Source organism: Strongylocentrotus purpuratus, unplaced genomic scaffold (assembly GCF_000002235.5).
Source record: "Strongylocentrotus purpuratus isolate Spur 01 unplaced genomic scaffold, Spur_5.0 spur5_scaffold_9, whole genome shotgun sequence".
Lineage (NCBI taxonomy): Eukaryota > Metazoa > Echinodermata > Echinoidea > Camarodonta > Strongylocentrotidae > Strongylocentrotus > Strongylocentrotus purpuratus.
In genome coordinates this window covers 7,109,125-7,129,593 of record NW_022145615.1, presented here as the reverse complement: position 1 = coordinate 7,129,593, position 20,469 = coordinate 7,109,125, and the positions used below count along the sequence as shown (strand labels likewise).

Sequence of the window (20,469 nt, the reverse complement as noted above, 5' to 3'; positions counted from 1 at the left end):
TGTGAAGATGGTGACAAGTTGAGAAAGTAACATCTGGTAAACTAAGTAATCTCTAGGCCAGCCATTATGGAAGAATGACTTTATGTCATGGGGTCAGAGTTCATAGGTGAGAGGAAAGGACAATGAATAATAATTGTTACCGGTATACTGTATTACTAATGGCGTCAGTACTATAGTTTTGGGTGATCTTATTGATCATGATGACCAGCTTGATTTCCCTGTTTGGCTAAGTATTCAGTTGTTGCAATTACACTTTCATTTGGTTGGCAGCTATCATTTTATTTGTAGTGTAAATGTTGTAAGCTCTTGTGAGAATGTCTTTTTTGTATCTACTAGTAACATGTACTAGAATTCAAACCTGCTTTGGAACATGACAAAAATGTACACAACAATGTAAGATAAGTTGTTGAATTTCATTCAAAAAATTATTATTTTATTACTGTTGAGAATCACTTTATCAATGTACCCATTTTCATAAAATATAATTAGAGTTTGCATGATAAATAAGATTAAAAATAAACAATGTATACAAACACTAATTACACAAGTTACAAACTAAAATGATCATGATTATGATTGAAGTAAATCTCATGGCAAGATATTATTCAAAATTATATTGATGTATCGTAATGTAACAATTTTGTATGAATTATGAATGTGAACAAGATATTTTGATGAAAATAAAGGCTTTCTTGATCGACAATAATCTCTTTACACAAGTTCTATCCTTCTGTGTTTGTTTTACAAAATCATAATTTAAGATCACATTTTAGTTTGAAACATTACTTTAATGAGCACAAATCCAGTATTCATCTCCATGGGTTTTACAATTTGGGTACAAATGACCTTTATCTGCCCATGCGCATATTATACCTTCTAAGTGGCTTATTACATTTATTAAACATTGTGTAGGTGCTCCCATAAACAAAGTAACTTGTTCAGCACTTAACTCATAAATTTAGTCTTTGTTAAAGCTTTGTTTGGCTTTAACTAAAATGCCTAAGAATTTCAAGGAAATAGTCTCTTGAAATTACAATTTGTAAAAAACTATTAAAAAACTGTTTTTCTAATTTATGTGTTATGAAACAAATGTTACACAATGTTGAAAATTCACAGTTAAACCAATCTCATTAGTTTGACACTTTAAATCAATGTTCTTTCAATCAATTTCCAAGTTGTTAGTATATTACCCATTACTGGGGTAATAGATCCTGAAGGAAGGGGGGGGGGAGGAGGAGGGAGTAGTCTCCTGGCAGTAGCTGTCGTAAGGTTGGTTGTCCTGACTATTGTCATCTTAGAATCATTATTACAGGTGTGGACATAATTTGATATCGCCTTTCTCGGCTTATGCACTTCCATGTGTACAGTCAAGAGTCTTTTACTGCCACCAGTACAAAATTCCTTGGAGAAATATCAGCATCGAATACCGGAACCAGTTTGCTCTCGATGCCTATTGATAAACAAATAGAGGGATGAAAATAGAGAAAAATCAGGGTACATGCTGTTTTTTCGGGGGGGGGGGGGGGGGGGAGGGATAAGGGGAGGGTAATTGAACATGTCCATGTATCTCATGATATAGATAGGCAGTGGTTACTATTAACGAAATTATGTAAAGTACAATATGCTACACATAGGACCTTTTTGTTGTGTGCAGTTAACATTCATTTACTACGTTTAAAAAATGTGGCAGGTTCTTTTGTGGCAGTATACTGTGTCTTATTTGAATTGACCTTTTAATACTGTGTTATCAATTTTACAAACATGTATCCCACATAATATAGAAAATTAAAATGTGGTATTTTCCAGTGTTCATCCTGAGATAAATAGCACTAATGGAATCAAACATTACAATTCATGAACTCATTTTGAATTTCTTTTGGAAAAAAAATAGGACAAGGTTTACTTTATAGTCACAAAGTATGAATTGTATATTACAAAGGTTGGAGAGGTTCACATAAACCACCTACAACACTCAAAAGAGTTAAATGGATTAGAAAAGATGAGCTAGACTTACTATTTACATTTATAGTTCCATTATGGGGTTGGTCATTATGATGATGGCAATGTTGGTGATAATGAAAAAGATGATGGTGATGATGAATTAGATAATGAGGATTGTGGTGATGATGAGGATGGTGGTAAAGATGACGATGCTGATAATTAAGATGGTAATGTTGATTAAGATGAAGAGTTTTGGTATGATAAAATTGATGATGATTAAGATGATGATTAAGATGATGGTGATGGTGATGGTGATTAAGATGGGAGTTTTGGGATTATAAAATTGATGATGATTAAGATGATGACCAGTGATGATGATTAAGATGATGGCGATTTAAGATGATGATGATGATGATTAGGATGATGAAGATAATGATGATGATTAGGATGATGGTGATTATGATGGTGATGGTGATGCTGCTACTGCTGATGATGATTATGATGATTTTGTGCCACATAAAATATTTGCACAATGACATATTTAAGGTCAAGTGTGAAAGGGGGGCGTTGTAACACTGACCTTGCTCATAGAGGTACAAGACCCTGTCCAGCAGGAGTAAACTCTCTACGATGGGGCCCATCATGATTCGAAGCACATGGTAAGTGATGACATTGGTCCATTCGGGACGATACCTCTCTTCCAGGTCTGCGAGATGACGATCTTCGTACGGAATCCCAAGGGCTTCAAGCGCAGAAGCAGCGTACCTGTAATAGTGGTACACGCAAAATATTGAGACAATAAGCATGCTCTAAACTATAATGCTGTAAAATCAAGATCTTTTGCATGCATGCATGACAATTTTACAATTGGTTTTGATAAATGAGAGTTTCATGCTGATTTGATTTTGATTTGATTTGTTTTATTGTCTACATAAATGGAGAAAAAAAAATTACACAAAATATTTAAATCGCAGCATCAGTTTCATGCAAGCTAAGACATTTCTTAACCAAATAATTCCAACCTTTCAACATTGCCAACTCTTTCATGTCACAAGAGTATCTGGTTTTACATGATGATAATCAGAATTTTATATCAAGTTCACATTGATAAGATAATTGCACTTTAGAATGATCTACAAATTCAAACCAAAATAATGAGTTCTTCCTCACAAGGAAAGGGCAAAGAGCAAGATAAAAATGAAGATGTAGAGCACTACATGACAGAGTCATAGCTAAGCATGGGCCCAGCCACTGATGATGGCAGTGGCATAAAACATTTATAAAGAAGGAAGGGGGAAGGGGGGGGACAAAATTTCACTAACGGGAGTCAATGTGAAGGAGACCATTGATTACTGAGTGTGTAGCAGGGGTCCTTTCTGCTTTTTACCATTATTTTCCCCTCTCCCTAGAGTCCTTTTCTTTCTCTCACTTTTTCCCTTTCATTTTCAACTATTCGATCGGGGGGGGGGGGGGGGGGTTGCTCCCCTTTGAATACCCCTCTGTTTTTATGAACGCTTACTCTTGGAACGTCTTGAGGTGTGGTTTTCTGACGCTGGCCACCGCCTTCTTGATTCTACAGATGCCGGAATGACACTGGGTCATCTCCCGGTCAAATCCCTGAATGACGACCTCTAGAGTTGCACGGTAACCATGGAGATTGAGGTAGGGATTTCTGTCTGATGCTGAGAAATACATAATGATCGTTAATGAAATTGGTGAAAATATCAGTGACCTGTTCACCTCACATATTTGATGTCACAGACCTTGCAGACCTCTAGAATACTGAAATTGGTAGCCTTTTAAAGCACAGAAATGCCATCCCTAACTACCTAGTTCCTGGATAGATGAAAGCATTGTTTAAAAGGGAAATTCAATTTTTGTAATGAGTTCATTTGTATACAAAGAAAGATAATAGAATTAGAAAATCTGAAAATTGGAAATAAATTTGACTAATAATACAGAAGATCATTAAACCTATGCAAATCTCAAATTAGCAATTTCTAAGCTGTCGATAGGCATACGGCCATTAGCCACTGTAATGTGGAATGGTCGGTGCAGCGCTCTTCGCTAGAGGAGTGTGTGTGTGTGTTATGGACAAAGGTGTGAGATGAAGTTCATTTTCAAATGTATTCCTTTATAATTTACATTCTTATTAAGGTTTCCATTATTTGATAAGGGATATACCATGCACTTTTGCATTACCCTTTATGGGTCTTTGGTGGCTGGCATAGTGCTGTGGCAGTCCCCTCACAGAATCCATAATCTCAACCGGAGATCAGGGCCTGTTTCATAAAGTAACAATAACTGTTATACGCTACTGAAATAGTGGCATCTGATTGGCTGAGGGCAGATATGTCACAGAAATTTAGCATTTGTTATTGATAACAATTTTTTTGAAACGGGGGCCCTGGTTGAGTAGCATCTTCATTTCATATCTTGTTTGCAATTGGTTTTAATCTGATCTTACCTAATTTGAACCATATTGAGTATGATAATTTGACAAAATAAAATTAGATTGTTTACCCCTTACTGTAATGGGGGGGGGGCCCTGGGAGCCCCCCCCCCCCTCGACATTTTCAGAGTTTGCGCCGCAACCGCTTGGAATTTTGAATTGTCGTTTCATGACTTCTTTCCCTCAAGTCTTACGCACATTTTGATACCATTTTCATCAAAATCAGATATATGTGTAAGGTGTTACATAACAATTAGTATGCGCAAGTCATCAAAAAGTGCTATAATTGCATATATTCATGTACAAGCGAATGTGCATACAGATTTAGATGTATTTCTTCCTAAGTGGGAGATATGAATTGATATCAAATTGCTTTATGTTTCTCAAAGTAACTTGATGTATTCCAGAACAAAAGAATACATTAGAAATAAAACAATAGATATAATAAGAAATAAAAAACAATAAAATACATAAGAAAATAAAATGATGAATTTTGAATGCGTAATTTATGCAAATTAACCTATGCATTTTCAAATATCATAAAAATAATGAAACCTCATGAATTTGAGATGAAGGAATCATTTATTCAATACATTTTCAAGATTCTTCACAATTCTACAGACAATATGTAGAGTTTTCTGTAAAATGCATAAAATTAGCATTTGCATAATTAATTAGGCTATAACGACAAACATTTGCATATTAGGAAAAAACTAATTATACCATCTTGTTCCTTAATACGTAAATATCTACATGCAAATTTGCGTGTTCATCAGACATTTGACGGCCGAGATCATAGGGGGGGGGGGGGGGGGGGGGGGGGCCCCAGTCAGTGAGGTGCTCAAAATAACCCAGTACAGTAAGGGTTTAAATGTTTTCTACAAAATGACCCACTTCAAGGAGATAAAGTTTTCAATGTTTGTTTTTTAAAACCAGTATTCTTTGGGAGTTTAATTCCTTTTGAAAAAAGTAAAAAAACTAGATGGAATTCGACTGCGCGCAGTCGAAAATGATGCCTCCGTCATAGAGCATTTTACAAACCAAAACAGAAGACATTTTTCGAATTCAAGTTCAATTGTAATCCATTAACAGGTTCTCAGAATATCGTGATTACAAGCAATTTCTCATATACATATATGACCCTTTGATCTTTGACCTCATGACCCTAAAATCTACTCAGTTCATTGGCTCTGCAAGATGTCCTGAGTTAAATAGTAATCCATCTGTCAGTTCTAATGAGAATGTGTTCACAAGCTATTTTTGCATACATAATGAGCCCATGACCTTTGACCTTTGATCTTATGAACCAAAAATCTACTCAGTTCATTGGCTCTGCAAGTAACATACATGACCTAATTTTGGCAGGAATCCATCAATCGGTTCTTGAGAACGCGATCACGAGCTGTTTTTGCATACATAATGTGCGTTGTGGCCTTGACCTTTGACCTCATGACCCCAAAATCTAATCAGTTCATCTGCTCTGCAAGTAACATACATGACCTAAGTTTAGCAGCAATCCATCAATCGTTCTTGAGATAACGCAATCACGAGCTGTTTTTGCATACATAATGTGCGCTGTAGCCTTTGACCTTTGACCTCGTGACCCCAAAATCTAATCACTTCATCGGTTCTGCAAGTAACATACATGACCTAAGTTTGGCAGCAATCCATTACTCGGTTCTTGAGATAACGCGATCACGAGCTGTTTTTGCATACATAATGAGCCCTGTGACCTTTGACCTTTAACCTCATGACCCCAAAATCTAATCAGTTCTTTGACTCTGCAAGATACATACATGACCAAAGTTTGGAAGGAATCCATCAATCGGTTCTTCAGATAACGCGATCACGAGCTGTTTTTGCATACATAATGAGCCCTGTGACCTTTGACCTTTGACATCGTAACCCCAAAATCTAATCAGTTCATCGGCTCTGCAAGATACATACATGACCAAAGTTTGGCAGGAATCCATCAATCGGTTCTTCAGATAACGCGATCACGAGAACGGGACGTACGTACGTACAGACGTACGTACGTACAGACGTACGTACAGACGGACGGACGGACAACCCGAAAACATAATGCCTCCGGCTACTTCGTAACGGAGGCATAAAAATTACCTTTTAATTTCTTGCGGTAGCTTTCCAGGAAATGGCATCCTAGGTCCATGGCTGTAAACTCAATAACCGCGCCACCAAGACTCTGCACAAACTCACTCATGGGATAACCCTTCAAGTTCAACGTCCTATTGTCATCCATTTGACAACTGTCAGAATTTAAGTTTGTTGTTTCACTTGAACTTTCCAATATATCATGGCTGTCATCTGAAGTGGAAGAATCTTGCGAGGAAGGAGAATGGCTTCTCTTCCTGGAGATGCCATTTTGGACAGTTTCCTGGGCCTCTGCGGAAGGCAACGGAGCTGCCTCGCCGGGAAGAGCGCATTTCATTTTCATGTAGCAGCAAGCGACCGAGGTTAGAGCCCTTGCCTGGGCACACTTGGAGAAGACACGCAGCATTGTAGGGGCTAGGTCTCCGCACGTGTGAAGTCCAGCTATCACAAACGTATCAGAGCTTCTATCACCTGACTTCCGTGAATCGAGCTTCGATGCTTCATAGGTATCAGTTTCGCGGAAAGCATTACTGGACTCCTTTCTGGCATGATAATCTGAATGTTGAGGTTCGTGTAAGAGATGATTAGGACTGATGGTAGATGTTTCATTAGACTTTACAGGTAAAATATCCTCTGAGTTTTGTCCCTCTGCAGGATGAGCTGCCCCCACCCTGCTGTGATTCTTGAACTGGTCCAGGTTATCACTGTTAGCCGATTGATTGTTTATGACATTCAGGAACTCTTTCACTGTAATCTGCGGGTGAACAGTACATTCCACATGCTGGGGCGGAGTGTGGGGAATACCATCGATGGGTTGATTGGATTGCTTTTCTATCTGTAAAGAGAACAGGGGAAGATAAGAAGATAATTCAATTATAACATTAGTCTGAATCTTTGCAATCACTGTTCGTTCAAAAAAAAGAAATAATAATCATCATAATATTGGATATTTTTGAAGCGCACATATCCACCACACGAGGTGCTCAAGGTGCTCCAATATTCCCTCTACTCTGCTAGGCAACTTTATTGGTGCTCACAGCATTTAAGGTATTCCTTCCTTCCGGTACCCATTTAACACCTGGGTGGAGAGAAGCAAATGTAGATTAGTGCTTGCCAAAGGACATTAGTGTCACAGCGGGACTCCAACCTCAAACCATGTGATCCACAGTCCCAAGGACGTATCCACTCGACAACAACACCTCTACATGGGTAATATTTATCCTTTCAAGACTTCAACCTTATTCTTACCCATAAAATGTCATCAACCAACATTAAAGATAAAGACCAGTTCTGGTCATGTGATTGCATTGTGAAAGAAACATTGTAGAATTGATCAGAAAAGGTTGATCATCTAACATATAAGTATTGGTGTGTACTGCAAGGTTCGTGAATCATCAAAATGACAAGAAATTTGGCCCAGTCTTCGTAAAGTTACAAGCACTGTACACAGTAAGATGTATATGGGACTATGCACACGTGTGTGACACATGCGTTTATCTCTCACACACCAATAGATAAACTAATTTACCAAATATATCAATTAGTAGGCGCTTTTCCGGCAAAGTTTTTATCATCATGTATTAGTCGAAACATATTCTTTCACATGATTGGTAATAACAGCTTCCATTTCATTTTTTGAAATTGGGGCGTTTACCTTTAAAATATATCTTTCTTCTTTTTCAAATTCAAAACAACTACTTTCACAGGCAAAATAGCATTGCTACCATGTACTAAATTTTGCACAAAAAAAAAATCTGTAAGCTCTTGCCATTGTTTCACAAAACTGTCATAAGAACAAGATGGCCGACATCTCATTGAAATATGTGTTAATTGTAGTACATACATTTCAATAGAATGTTGCCGAACTTTACAGTTTTGTGAAATGATCTGATCTCTGGAATGTACAAAAGGCCATTTTAATAACCACCTAGGGTATCAATTTAGAATTTTTTCATGCTGGTAAATATTCAAGGTAGTGATTGAGGTAGCAAAAAAACACCTCCACCTCTTCAACCCCCCCCCCCCCCCCCCCCCCACTTCCAAAAGAAAAAGTCTGAGTACCCTGATGACTCACCCTCTTTCGAATAATGGTCTTTATTTTCCTGCAACACAGAACGAGATAGAAAAATTACCATGAAGCAGCAAAGGAAAAATAAACAAGAGCGGTGAGCGGTTTAGCTCTAGAAAACTCAAAATGGCCTCTGGTACATGTAATAAAAAGATATTACCGGTACACAACATCACTGTTAGAAATTTAACATACTTTTACATAACAAGTTCTAAAAAGAGCTCCCTTGAGCAGTAAAATATATTTTACACTACCATAAAATGAATGTGAAGAATCAAATACCCTTTCCATTTGTTACCCCCCCCCCCTCCAAAAAAAAACAACAACAGCAACAACAACAAACAAACAAACAAATAATAATAATAAATAAATAAAAAGTGACTGAGCAAAACAAACAAAGATGCATGTATATATGATCAGTGACAACAGCGGGGTGATTAAAAATTGTCACTAAACCATGTTATGAAGTATTCAGGAGAGTGGAAAACTTTCATATCAAAACTTAATGGCGCATTGATATGTGCATTGAAGGCCTTCCTTGAGCCATTTCAAGAAAAGAATTATGACGCAAGTGTAGTATGCTTCACATATCTGTATCTTATAACACAGAGCTAAGTTTATATGTATAGGACCTTCGCAAGTCTGTTGCATGGAGTTACCATTCACTCACCTGTTATAACATTTTCAAAACCATAGTGGTTTACCACTACATATCTTCGTAACTTGTGTTTACACAAGTCGCTTATGGCATTATCTTTACAAATATGTATTAGACTGGTTATCATAACTTCAAAGAAGACCTTGCTCACTTGTCTACCTTGGCTGCGCCGGTCAAGTGGCATCCGACCGCCTCGATGCTGGTGACCTTGAGACCGTACCCAAAGGACAGTAGCCTGGACAGATGACCATGACCTGAACCAACGTCCACTACCCTCTCCGTACCTGCAAGACTAGATGCCGAGTTGATCACCTGAATGATTGGATGAGCGGAAAATTCAGATTTTATGCAATGGCAATGACTTTTTTCTCTTTGTCAGTAGAAGGGAAAATCGGTCCCCTGCATATCAAAGTTGAAGGGCCTTTGCACTCACTACAATAATATAACACTCTCATTCACAGATTGAACACTTAGCCCTAGATAATTCTTGATTGAAGGTAAGGCCTAAAAATAAGATGTTGTGTTGCCCTTTAGGTGCCAGCACCTGGGTGACTGGTCATTTGGTCAATTCTTTTTTTCTTTTATTCCCTGTTTTTCTCTCCTTTTTTCCCTCCTTGGGCTGATATCTTTCAGTTTTGAATTTTTAAATACATATTTTTGTTATTCATTAAACATTTTTTAATCTTAAAGTTGAGTTCTGTTCATTCAATAAGATTGTGAAAGAAAAAGTCATGAAGCAATTTGAAAAGGTTGGTATTGTAGTAGAGAGGTATTGGTGTGTACAGTGAGGCTTCAGAACCATCAAATTGATAGACACACAGAAATCAATATATGAGACTGAACACACATGTGGTCTTACTGTTGGGTCCAAATACTTCATATATTTCTTGTCGAATATGGAGGCATTTTGAAGAGCAATTTTGTTCTTTAGAGGACATTAGTTTTATGAGTTTATTATGAGTTTCTCATGAGAAAGCTCAAAATTGTAAAACCCATCGAGATGAATCCATGCTCATGAACTAATTTTTCACCTCAATCAGAACTCAACCTCCTATTTCAACCCAAAGGTAATGGAGGCCATTGCGCAAATGAAATAAGCCACTTCATCAGAGATACTATCTATGCTTGGAAAGATAAAGTTCATTTGTACAAAACTGTAAAACCAACAAGACGATTGATGGATATGTGTTCATAAGATTTATGTAATCATTATTCATTTATGCACCTGCAGTACATTCTATGATGATAGTGATACACAGGTAGAAGTAAACTTTTCAAGAGGGCACACAAAAAGTATGTCATTAAGCACCTCCATTACCTTGGCAGTGATTTTTCTAAAATGCACAAAGTGGGACTTCTCCATGTGTAAAAGATCTCTGCATACATTGTATGTGGGGGTCATTTGTACAAGTTAAGTGCTTTCTCCAAAGTGGCCAATTGTTGCCAAACAGTTAAAGCTTATCTGTACTAGTTTACAGGAGGGATTAGACCTCACTGCAAGGTCACTGGACAGGAGGTTATCTCATCAACTCAGCTCTCAATTAACATAAGAAAAAGAGGATCATGGGGGACCAATGGTCACCGATTAGGCAGTGTTTGTTATATAGAGGGTGCAAGTAGGTACAAGTAGTGCAGTGGGCCTTTAAGTGCAATCTGACCCAGGCCAGGGTGCTCTTACATCACAAGTGTGAATGGAGCAATACGTACCTCTGCCATACGTAGGATTTCATGCTTCTTTTTCTTTTTGACATGCAGCCTGCATAGTAGATTGATGGGTTTCAAAGCCGGGTCCATTTTGATGCTGATGGAGTCCCCTACGGTTGGGGTGGGGTCTAGGGCCAGGGCCCGTGTGGCAGCTCGGTAGGCCAAGAGGGACAGAGGCCAGACAGTCTGCTGCTGTTGCCTGCAATTATAATTATGAACAAGGAGAAATTCATAAAAAGGAAACAATTTTCTTTCTATCATATTCTTTTGTTCAAACTATGGTTGTATTATATACGCAGTAATACCTTTGTGAGTCACAATATTACGTTGTGCGATCATAAAATAACACTGCAAATTACTTTACTTCATTTTTTTTTTGGAAGTAATACTGAAATGAATTTTGAAAAAACATAGTTGGTTTTGCAAAACTACTACATGGTGAACCAATCTTCTGTTAGAATATAGTAAGTTGATCATAAAACAAATGAATTGGAAAAGTTTTTACTCCATATAAATTACAGTGTAGAGATGAATTCTGGAAACCATGACTGCCCTTTAGAATATCCCACCACAAAACTTGACCAGAAGTTTGTAGGCTAACCAACGCTTATCGAGTTAAATCTAAAGTCTTAAGTTTCTTAGGTAACACTAACCCTCATCCTAACCCTGAATCTTATCCTAACCCTAACCTTATCCCTAACTCTGACCCTAGGTGTTGGACATTCATGTACATAAACCATTGGTGGGGAAGTCTAAAGTTAAGCACTTAAAGGCTAAGTCCACTTCAAAACAACTTGCTTTCAATAGATGCAGAAAAACAGGAGAAACAGAGCAAACAAAGTTTGAGAAAAATCCGATCACTTGTAAGGAAGTTATGAATTATGAAAAACTATGGAACAATGAAAATCACTACACAAATTGTCACAGACTCAGGAGTGAGTTGCCAATTTATCTCGTGATTTTCAAAGTTGTTCATGTCATTAAAAATTCATAACTTTCTTATTAGTTATACCATTTTTCTCAATCTTTTTTGATTGGTTTGTCTGATTTGTCTGCTTCTATTTGGAGTGGACTTACCCTTCAAATAACTTACATCTCCTGATCTAGTAATAGATTAGCCAGGTTATCTGGTGGTAGTCCATCAAGTGCTGCTTGCCATGACTTTGGAAACATCTCCCATTGTTTCTTCACAAAGAACTCCTGTGTAATAATTAGAAAGTCTCAATTTTGTCATTTGAAACATCACCAAACAGAATTTTTTTTTTAGGTCACTTATTGCTATATATCCATATTTAAGTGCCTTATAAACGCATGCACTATAAATGAAAAATAAGGAACACCTATGTGTTCATAAAAGCACTTACCGGTAGTAGAATTAAAAAAACTCAAGCTTAATTCTCTCTTTCAATACACTCCTCTGCAAAATGGTTTTCAGGCAGTTTAGATAAATGCTAAATTTGATCACTTTCATTTCAAACTGAAAAAATATATTATCAATTAGTATCTACAAGTAGGCCTTATAATGCACACATGATATATGATTTATTATTAATAAAATGTATACAATATTATGTGTATAAACATCCATAGCAGTATCCTTATCATCATTACCAATGCAATATACATACATGTATTATACGATAATATCTAAAACAAACAGCATGATGCCAAATCAAGTTTCTGTAATTTCATAAGAGTGTTTACTATAAACTTTTGTAAAAGTTTGTAACATGACTTGAACAGTGCATTGCTGAATGTATTTAGCCTATCTGTACTAGTTTACAGGATGGATTAGATCTCCCTTCAAGGTCACTGACAGGTGGTTATCTCATCACATCAGCTCTCAATTAACATAAGAAAAAGGGGATCATGGGGGACCAACAGGCACCGATTAGGCATTTTTATATAGAGGGCACAAGTAGCTGCCTATAAGTAGTGCAGAGGGGCTTTAGATGAGCGTCCCCCCCCCCCCTCTCCCTGCCCCTTCTTGGCGATGCTGTTGCCAAAGGAATCTATGTTTGCTATTACATACCACAACATGAGAGTCAATGAGTTCTTGGTATTGTTCAGTGAGGGTGTGAAGCTGCTTTGCATACACTCTAAGCTGTAAAACTGTCTCTCGGGAACAGACCACCTTCGTCGGCATGGTAACGATCTGTGAAATAAAATCAACTACATTATGGATTATGGTTTGTTCACACATGGCGTAGGAAAACGCTGAAGTTTGATCTACTTTTTGTTTGTTTGTTTGTTTACACTAGAATGGAAAGTGGGATAAATAAAAAAAAAAGTAGCATGCAGCAAATGTCTACAGTGTACATGTAGTCACTTACCTGTGTGTTCCTTAGATGTAGAAGGGTATAGCGTATTATGCTTTCAGAACCTTATCATATATGAATAATAATAATGATAATAATAATAATAATGATTATTATTTATTTGGCAAAGACAAAATCAAAGAACAGTGTATACGAGACAATTATACTTTCCCTTAAGAAAGTTTTCAATGAATCATTCACCATAAATATAATTATTGCAAATATGCTTTTATACAACCACTGTATGTATGAAAAAAATCTACCCCATCATTAATAACTAAGAAAATGCAAATTTATGACATTTTCTGTACAGAGCAAATTAATTATATCAGGGTGGGCTTTCCTTTAAAGGTAAAGACCAGTTATGGTCATGCGATTGCATTGTGAAAGAAACGTTGTGGAATCGATCAGAAAAGGTTGATCATCTAGCATCTAGCATCTGCAAGGTTCTGGAATCATCAAAATGATAAGAAATTTGGCCCATTCTTCGTAAAGTTACAAGCACTATACACAGAAAGATGTATATGGGACTACCCTATATCTCTCACAGACCATGAGAGAAACAAATTTACCAATATATGAATTAGTAGGCGGTTTCCCGGCAAATTGTTTATCATCATGTATTAGTCAAAACATATTCTTTCACATGATTGGTAATGAGAGCTTCCATTTCATTTTTTGAAATTGGGGCGTTTCCAATACTGGTCTTTACCTTTAATAACTCCATCATGCGATCTCTGTTGCCCCTCTCACATGTTTCTCTCTGACCCAGCCTTCAATTATCTCCCTCTCGCTTGATGGCAATGCCTCTCTCTTTGTAACTTGTAAGTTTCTCTCCGATTCAGCATTTTAATGTCTCCCTCTTGCTTCTTAACCAGTCTTCACTCTAGGTAAGTTTCTCTCTAACCCGGCATTTTTTATTCTTAAAAGCAAAGGTAATTCATGTATTAGATTACGCTGATCCGCTCAAGTGGCTTCAAATTTAAGTGAGAGAGGACCTACTTAACTTAAGCGCAACTTAAGTTCAATGGCAAAGTCAATACGTGATATTACGTCACACCACAGAGATTTTGACACATCCTGCTTTAAACAGGTATGAGGTAACGCATTTTACACATAACTGACGCACACGCAGCATTGTACACATAAAATAGAAAAATCAATGAACATCTCAGAATAAATTTCCAGTTTGTACTTTAAATATGACGAAAATGAGAATTCTTCAAACTTAAAAAATAGTTATGTAAGACTTAAACTTAGACTAAGTGAAATACTTCAGTGAAATACCTAAGTGAGATACTTAAGTGAGATACTTAGATGAAGTGAAAAAATCATAAGAAATAGAGGGTTTGACTGAAATATCATAATTTTGGTATCGGAAAAACGAAAAATTGCAAGCACAAGCTTGCTCGTTGCTCAAAAATCTTATAGCATTGAGTGAATGGAAAACAGCGATAGCCGATAAGAAGGGCCCTTGTCGGCGCCAATTTAGTAAAATGAGGCTGCGATTTGCCGAGATCGGATGAATGATTTGCGCCTGCGCTAATTGTATTTAAAGGTGAAATTCAAAGAAAATCACAAATATGTCAACTAATGTATCACTAGAAGCTGGTAAGCTAACAGATCGTACAAGTTTTAGGTCAACTACATATCGGGTGATTTATAAAAATACAAATACAACCACCTCCATAGCAGCTGGGATATACAAGAGATTCGCCGGAAAAATAACGATGTTTTAATGACGTCCCTATATGGACTAATACTGCCCAAGCAGACGACATCCCATAAAGAATGAACATAATTGCAAAGCTATTATTTGTCAAATTATAATGAGTTTAGTGTATATAAATGTAATGGCATGTCAAACTATTCAAAATGGGACATGACCCGATTCGGATAACTAAAATCGTTTGCTTGTAAATACAGAGGAGAAACCAGACTTTCAAATTGAAAAGTGAAAGCCCCCCGGAATGATACTAAGGACAGCATTTGTCCCCTCTTGGAATGCCAAACATACCGCGGTGTGTGCAGCTGAATATACAATGGCATCTTATTTTGTTTACAAGTGACAGATTCATTTATTTTTGTATCGCTGCATTTGTCATCAAAATAAAACCATGCGCTGGTTTAGAGTGAGGCAATAGATTCTACATTTAGCCTGACAATAGTGAAGTACAAGAAAGAACTCAAGAGAAGATGAAAACACAGGCACTGAAAATGTGTGAGATGTCATGGGACATCGTCTGCTTGTGCAAATCATGTCCATACTGTGACCTCACACATCTCAGCAGCGTTCAGAGAGCTTTTCAGGTGCTATGTCAAGGCTGTATAGCGTTTTGTAATTTATAATAATCATTACTTCGAATGTTTCCAAGCAATGAATTTTGATAACCTTGTCGGATCAAAGTTTCAACTTTGCAATAATGAACATAAAATTAGGTATTAAATTCAATGAATATCTAGAATACTTTAAGCTAAAGTTCTAGAATCTAGATCTATGTCAGTATGTATGACAATGCGAAAAGTCCTTCGATCTTCATGCCATCCTGTTTACGAAGCTCACTAATAATATATTCTACTAGACCTAGTAAAGAACTGTAGGTCTAGATCTACTGGCACTGCACTGGAAAAAGAAGGACATGCTTGAATTTTTCAGTTACTTAGATCTAGAAGAAAACTATACCAGGGCTCAAATTAATTTTTTGTCCACGGGGGCTCTTCCCCCGAAAAAAGAGCCCCCGTGAGCCTTCTCACGGGGGCTCTTTTATTACTGACGGGGGCTCTTTTTTTATACAAATATCCATTGAATTGGTACCTATGATACTCCTCAATTATTTGCTATTTCATCATTATCATTTCAATCAGCATTTTCCCTCTTACAAATTTACAAGCTACATAGCTGTTACTGGCCTGTGTATATAATATATACGCATACAACACTGATCTTTATGATGTCTTTAACGTGACATATCTTCTTCTCCCCTTGCAAACGAAAAAGAAAACATGGTCATTAAAAGAGATTAAGCGACAAATAATGATTGTGATTCAAATTTATGCGAATATTTGTTTGAATAAGCACTGCTATTCACCCAAATCTTCTTTGTAAAAACAACTTTTACAAATCTCAGCCATGCTTACTGAGTTGAGACGTTCCATTCAATTTAAAATACCCATTACATAATACACTTCTCCTAATCTCAAAGTGATCTTACAACACAGTGGCAGAATTGCATGGCTGAGATTTGTAAAAGTTGTTTTTATAAAGAAGATTCTGGTGAAAAGCATTGCTTATTAAAAAAAATCCTTGCATCAATTTGAATCACAATGATTATTTGTCGCATGGTCCTTTTATTAAATAACCTTGTTTTCTGTTTTGTTTGCAGAGGGAGGAGAAGCTATGTCACGTTAAGAAATCATAAAGATCAGTTTTATTATGCGTATATACATATGATACCAGAACAAATGTTGATTATCAGAATGTCATTTTGGAATACCTCTATAAAAATACCACATTGTCTTTAGCCCATATCAGTATTAGTATGATCCAATAGCTATTATTCTTTATTTAATTCAGTATAATGCTTTTCCTCAAAAATAGTTTTGCTATTTTTTTAGGGTTGAGACGCTAAGAAATGGTTTCAAATGTACATTACACGAACCCTGAACCACTGCAAAATGATTGTGGTTCTCTCTCTCTCTCTCTCTTTATTTTAATCATGCATTATCACTGAAATCGCTGAATATGCACGAGGTTGAGAAGGGCTGTTTGTTCGAGTCGTGCATATTCAGCGATTTCGAGCGATCGGCGCTCGATAGCCTGAATATTCATATTTTCTTCGCCACTGTCACGCATGCGTACCTTCTCATCGCTATTTTGAATCAACGCTGCGACATGGAAGAATCGTTGGTGTAGTACCCCGAATTAACCTTTTTTTCCCATCGAAGACTTCTTCAAATTATACATTCAAGTGATTGGAGTTGAGCCCTGAGGGGTCGTGCACCCTATGATGTAAAAATTGTAAGTACTCCCTTTGCAGATTTAACGATAATATCACCCAATCGGCTGTTTTACTAGCCCCCAAGAGAAACCAAGGAAACCACCCGAAGCTCCGACGCCTGCGGCGCCGGTGTTGGAGCTTCCCGGAGTTAGGATAGGCCATACTTCAGTCTCTATAATCGGAGGTCTAGTGGAGCCAGACGTAGTCTCAGTGGAACAACCGACGATTAGAGAAACTGAAGCTTTCGGTCTAGTAATTAGTAGGCCTAAGCTAACTTTACTAGACCTAATCTATGCGAGTATCAGCCAAGCCCAAGCCCAAGGCAATTGAATATTCAACTTACACGAATAGCAACAGACGGGACTCTGTCTTTGTAACTGCAAGAGTGGATCTCGACAAAATACTCCTAACCATCAACTGCAACTGGATCTGGAGGCACTAATTACGAGTTCAAACTTCAAAGGCAAACTTATGTAAGTATATCTACTGCAATCGATCCCAAAATTACACACAGTTAATCTAATCGGAAGAAAACTGTAAATATCTGAATGAGAAAATACAGGATTCAACTTACTATCGAGATGAACTACGCAGACTCTAAGTACAGTCGTTTAAGTCGTTAAACTGATGCTGCTGCGAAAACAAGAACCCCTTCGTGAGACAAAGAATATAATAAACGAATGAATGTACTCTAACTTCACAGAAGTAATCAAAAAGAATCCTAGACAGCCCGACCACCGAACAGCCCGACCATGCACAACCCGGACCAAAACCCTGGACAACTCGACTAGGTCAAGTTGTCTAGGGTGGGGTGCTTCTAAAGGCAGACAGCTCGACCCACTTTTGGAAAGACTCCTTTTTGCGACAGCCACCTAAACCTAACCCTAACCCTATTTTATCAAGTTCTTGGTATACTTCTTGTTTCTTATACTACCTTTTTAAGGCCACTCCAAAAATAATTTCCTTTTAATAGATTCAGATTCAGATCAGATTCAGATTAGTTTTATTGGTCCATTTGTAAATTCAGTTGTTGGCATTACATAAAGCACATGAAAAATATACAATAGAAAATAATATACACAAAATAGTTAATACGCAGTGGCAAATGTGCAATGACATATTCATATGGAAACACGGATATAAATCGTTTGCAGAAATTATATGCAGAAAAGAAACTCAGAGCAAAAAAAATGAGTAAAATCGGATACCTAATAAGAAAGTTATGTTGTTTTTTTTTTAAAGCATGAAATACTATGGAACTTAGAAAATCACTTTTACAAATTGCCAAAATGTGTATCAGTTTGTGACGTCGCCATTGCCTCAGTATTTATCAACTGCTTTATGTATATATTTTTATCCCATATATAATTTCCCGTCCCCCAAAACTTGATTTCCCCCATGCCTTTGCCCATGACCATGTTATATATGATCTGTATTATATTGTGTGCATGACATTTAGCAAAATCTTTTATGACCTTTGAAGAATTGATACTATTTTCTGAACATTGTATATTCGTAATCATTGATTTTGGGGTATAAATAGTTTATCAAAATTCCGAACATTCTTTATGATTTAACTGAAAAAATATTACTATATATTAGTGCATCCACACATAACCATTATTATATCCTGCATCAAAAATTTGTTGGCTTTTGATTGGTTGAGAGCTCGTCACATGACCAGAAATATTTGACCTATTTTTAGAAAGTACTATATGAGAGTACTATTTTGGTTTACTATTTAGGAGTTGAAAAAAAATGTGATTTTTTGTTGTTGTTGAATTGAATCATTTTTGTTTTCAAATCTTAATTTAATGAAAATAAAATATTTTAAATCTTTTTAGATAAAAATTGACAACTTTTTTGTTCTAATTTTTTTTTCTCCCAAAATGTTTTTTTTCCCAATTTTTTTTTTCTTCTTTTACAAAAAAAAATTGTGGATGCAGGATATAAAACAAATATACCATGCCTTCTATTCGAGGTACTGGTTAAACTATGGGCCTCGGTGACTCAAAAAGTACCATTTTCTTCGGGGCTGCGCCCCTCAGCAAATAGTACTATTGGAGTCACCTCTTGCGTATAGTTTTAACCAGAACCTCTCAAGGCAGTGTATATAATTATGTATACTATCAATATTTCTTGGATGCTGGTGTGAGGGAATAAGATTTTTAGGCGGGAAATTGGATATTTATATTATCCGAACTATAAGTGGATAGTGAGGCAAGGATCGACGTCTCAGACTCATGGGTGAGTTGTCAATTTGTCTTGTGATTTTCAAAGTTTTTCGTGTCATAACAAATTCGAAAGTTTCTTATAAGTTATCCGATATTGCTCAAACTTTTTTGATTGGTTTGATGATTTCTCTGCTTGAACTTTGGAAAGTAATTTATTTTGGAATGCACTTGCCCTTTGATGTATAGGTAGTCACAAATATGTACTCCCATCATGTTTATCTTGTTGCCTTTTTATGTATCAACCAATTATTTGGTCCAAAGGGGACCCTAAAACTTACAAACTACCAGGGTCTCCTCGTCTTTTTTTGTACTTCATCTTGTTTTTTAAAAATGCATTGCCATAATTTGTTTGCATTGTAAATGTGTAATGATCTAATGTTATTCTCTATGTGACATTTGAAAGAAAGACGGATGTATATATCTTATCTTATATTTTTATTATATATATCATTCTAAGCTGTACCCATATTTTTTTTAGGGAGAAAGGGTGGGTCGAACTGTCTGCCGAAGCACACCCGATCCTGGACAACTCAACCTGGTCGAGTGTCCAGGGTAATGGGTCGGGTTGTCCTGGGTCGGCTGTTCGGTGGTCGGGCTGTGTGGACCCCCATCACAAATGTTACGTATATATAGTTGTAATATCCCGGAACGGCCAGCTAAGGTCCGTTAGCTCAGTCGGTAGAGCGTCGTGCTGATAACGCGAAGGTCGAGAGTTCGAGCCTCTCATGGACCATAAGCTCAATTTTTCCATTAACAAATTTGTAGGTCATTAATTTTAGCAGTATGAATTTTCTTGATTAAAATAATTGAATTTAATGTATTGTAATTGCAATTTTCAATATATTGTATAAAGGTCATGATTTATTTTACTAATAGAGCAATCCTACCATTGTATTTTGTAACAAGTTCATTTCCATAGAATCCATTCGAAGCAGAAATTGTCGCACTGGGACTTCACTAATTAATATTCAGACCTTCACACGC

The 20,469-nt window shown here is 36.8% G+C and overlaps 1 protein-coding gene and 1 non-coding gene across 6 annotated transcripts; one reads left to right on the top strand and one right to left on the bottom strand.

The window, feature by feature from the left end:
• Window positions 1-1,362: 1,362 nt before the first annotated feature.
• Window positions 1,363-17,997, bottom strand: LOC764297 (protein RRNAD1). 5 transcript variants are annotated; one of them, XM_030976706.1, is made up of 11 exons: window positions 17,826-17,997; window positions 13,966-14,175; window positions 12,968-13,090; window positions 12,029-12,135; window positions 10,939-11,134; window positions 9,383-9,543; window positions 8,580-8,607; window positions 6,515-7,340; window positions 3,461-3,623; window positions 2,522-2,706; window positions 1,363-1,450 (listed from the first exon to the last, which is right to left on the bottom strand). In XM_030976706.1, exons 2-11 carry the CDS (start codon window positions 13,981-13,983, stop codon window positions 1,368-1,370), a joined length of 1,890 nt encoding a protein of 629 aa, XP_030832566.1. In that variant the 5' UTR covers window positions 13,984-14,175; window positions 17,826-17,997; the 3' UTR covers window positions 1,363-1,367. The 5 variants fall into 5 exon arrangements, with proteins under 5 accessions (XP_030832566.1, XP_030832565.1, XP_030832568.1 ...); XM_030976705.1 differs by lacking the exon at window positions 17,826-17,997 and adding an exon at window positions 17,595-17,678; XM_030976708.1 differs by lacking the exon at window positions 13,966-14,175.
• A 2,148-nt stretch (window positions 17,998-20,145) lies between these two features.
• On the top strand, window positions 20,146-20,218 carry TRNAI-GAU. The gene has a single exon. It is a non-coding gene; the product is annotated as a tRNA-Ile (tRNA).
• Window positions 20,219-20,469: the final 251 nt, after the last annotated feature.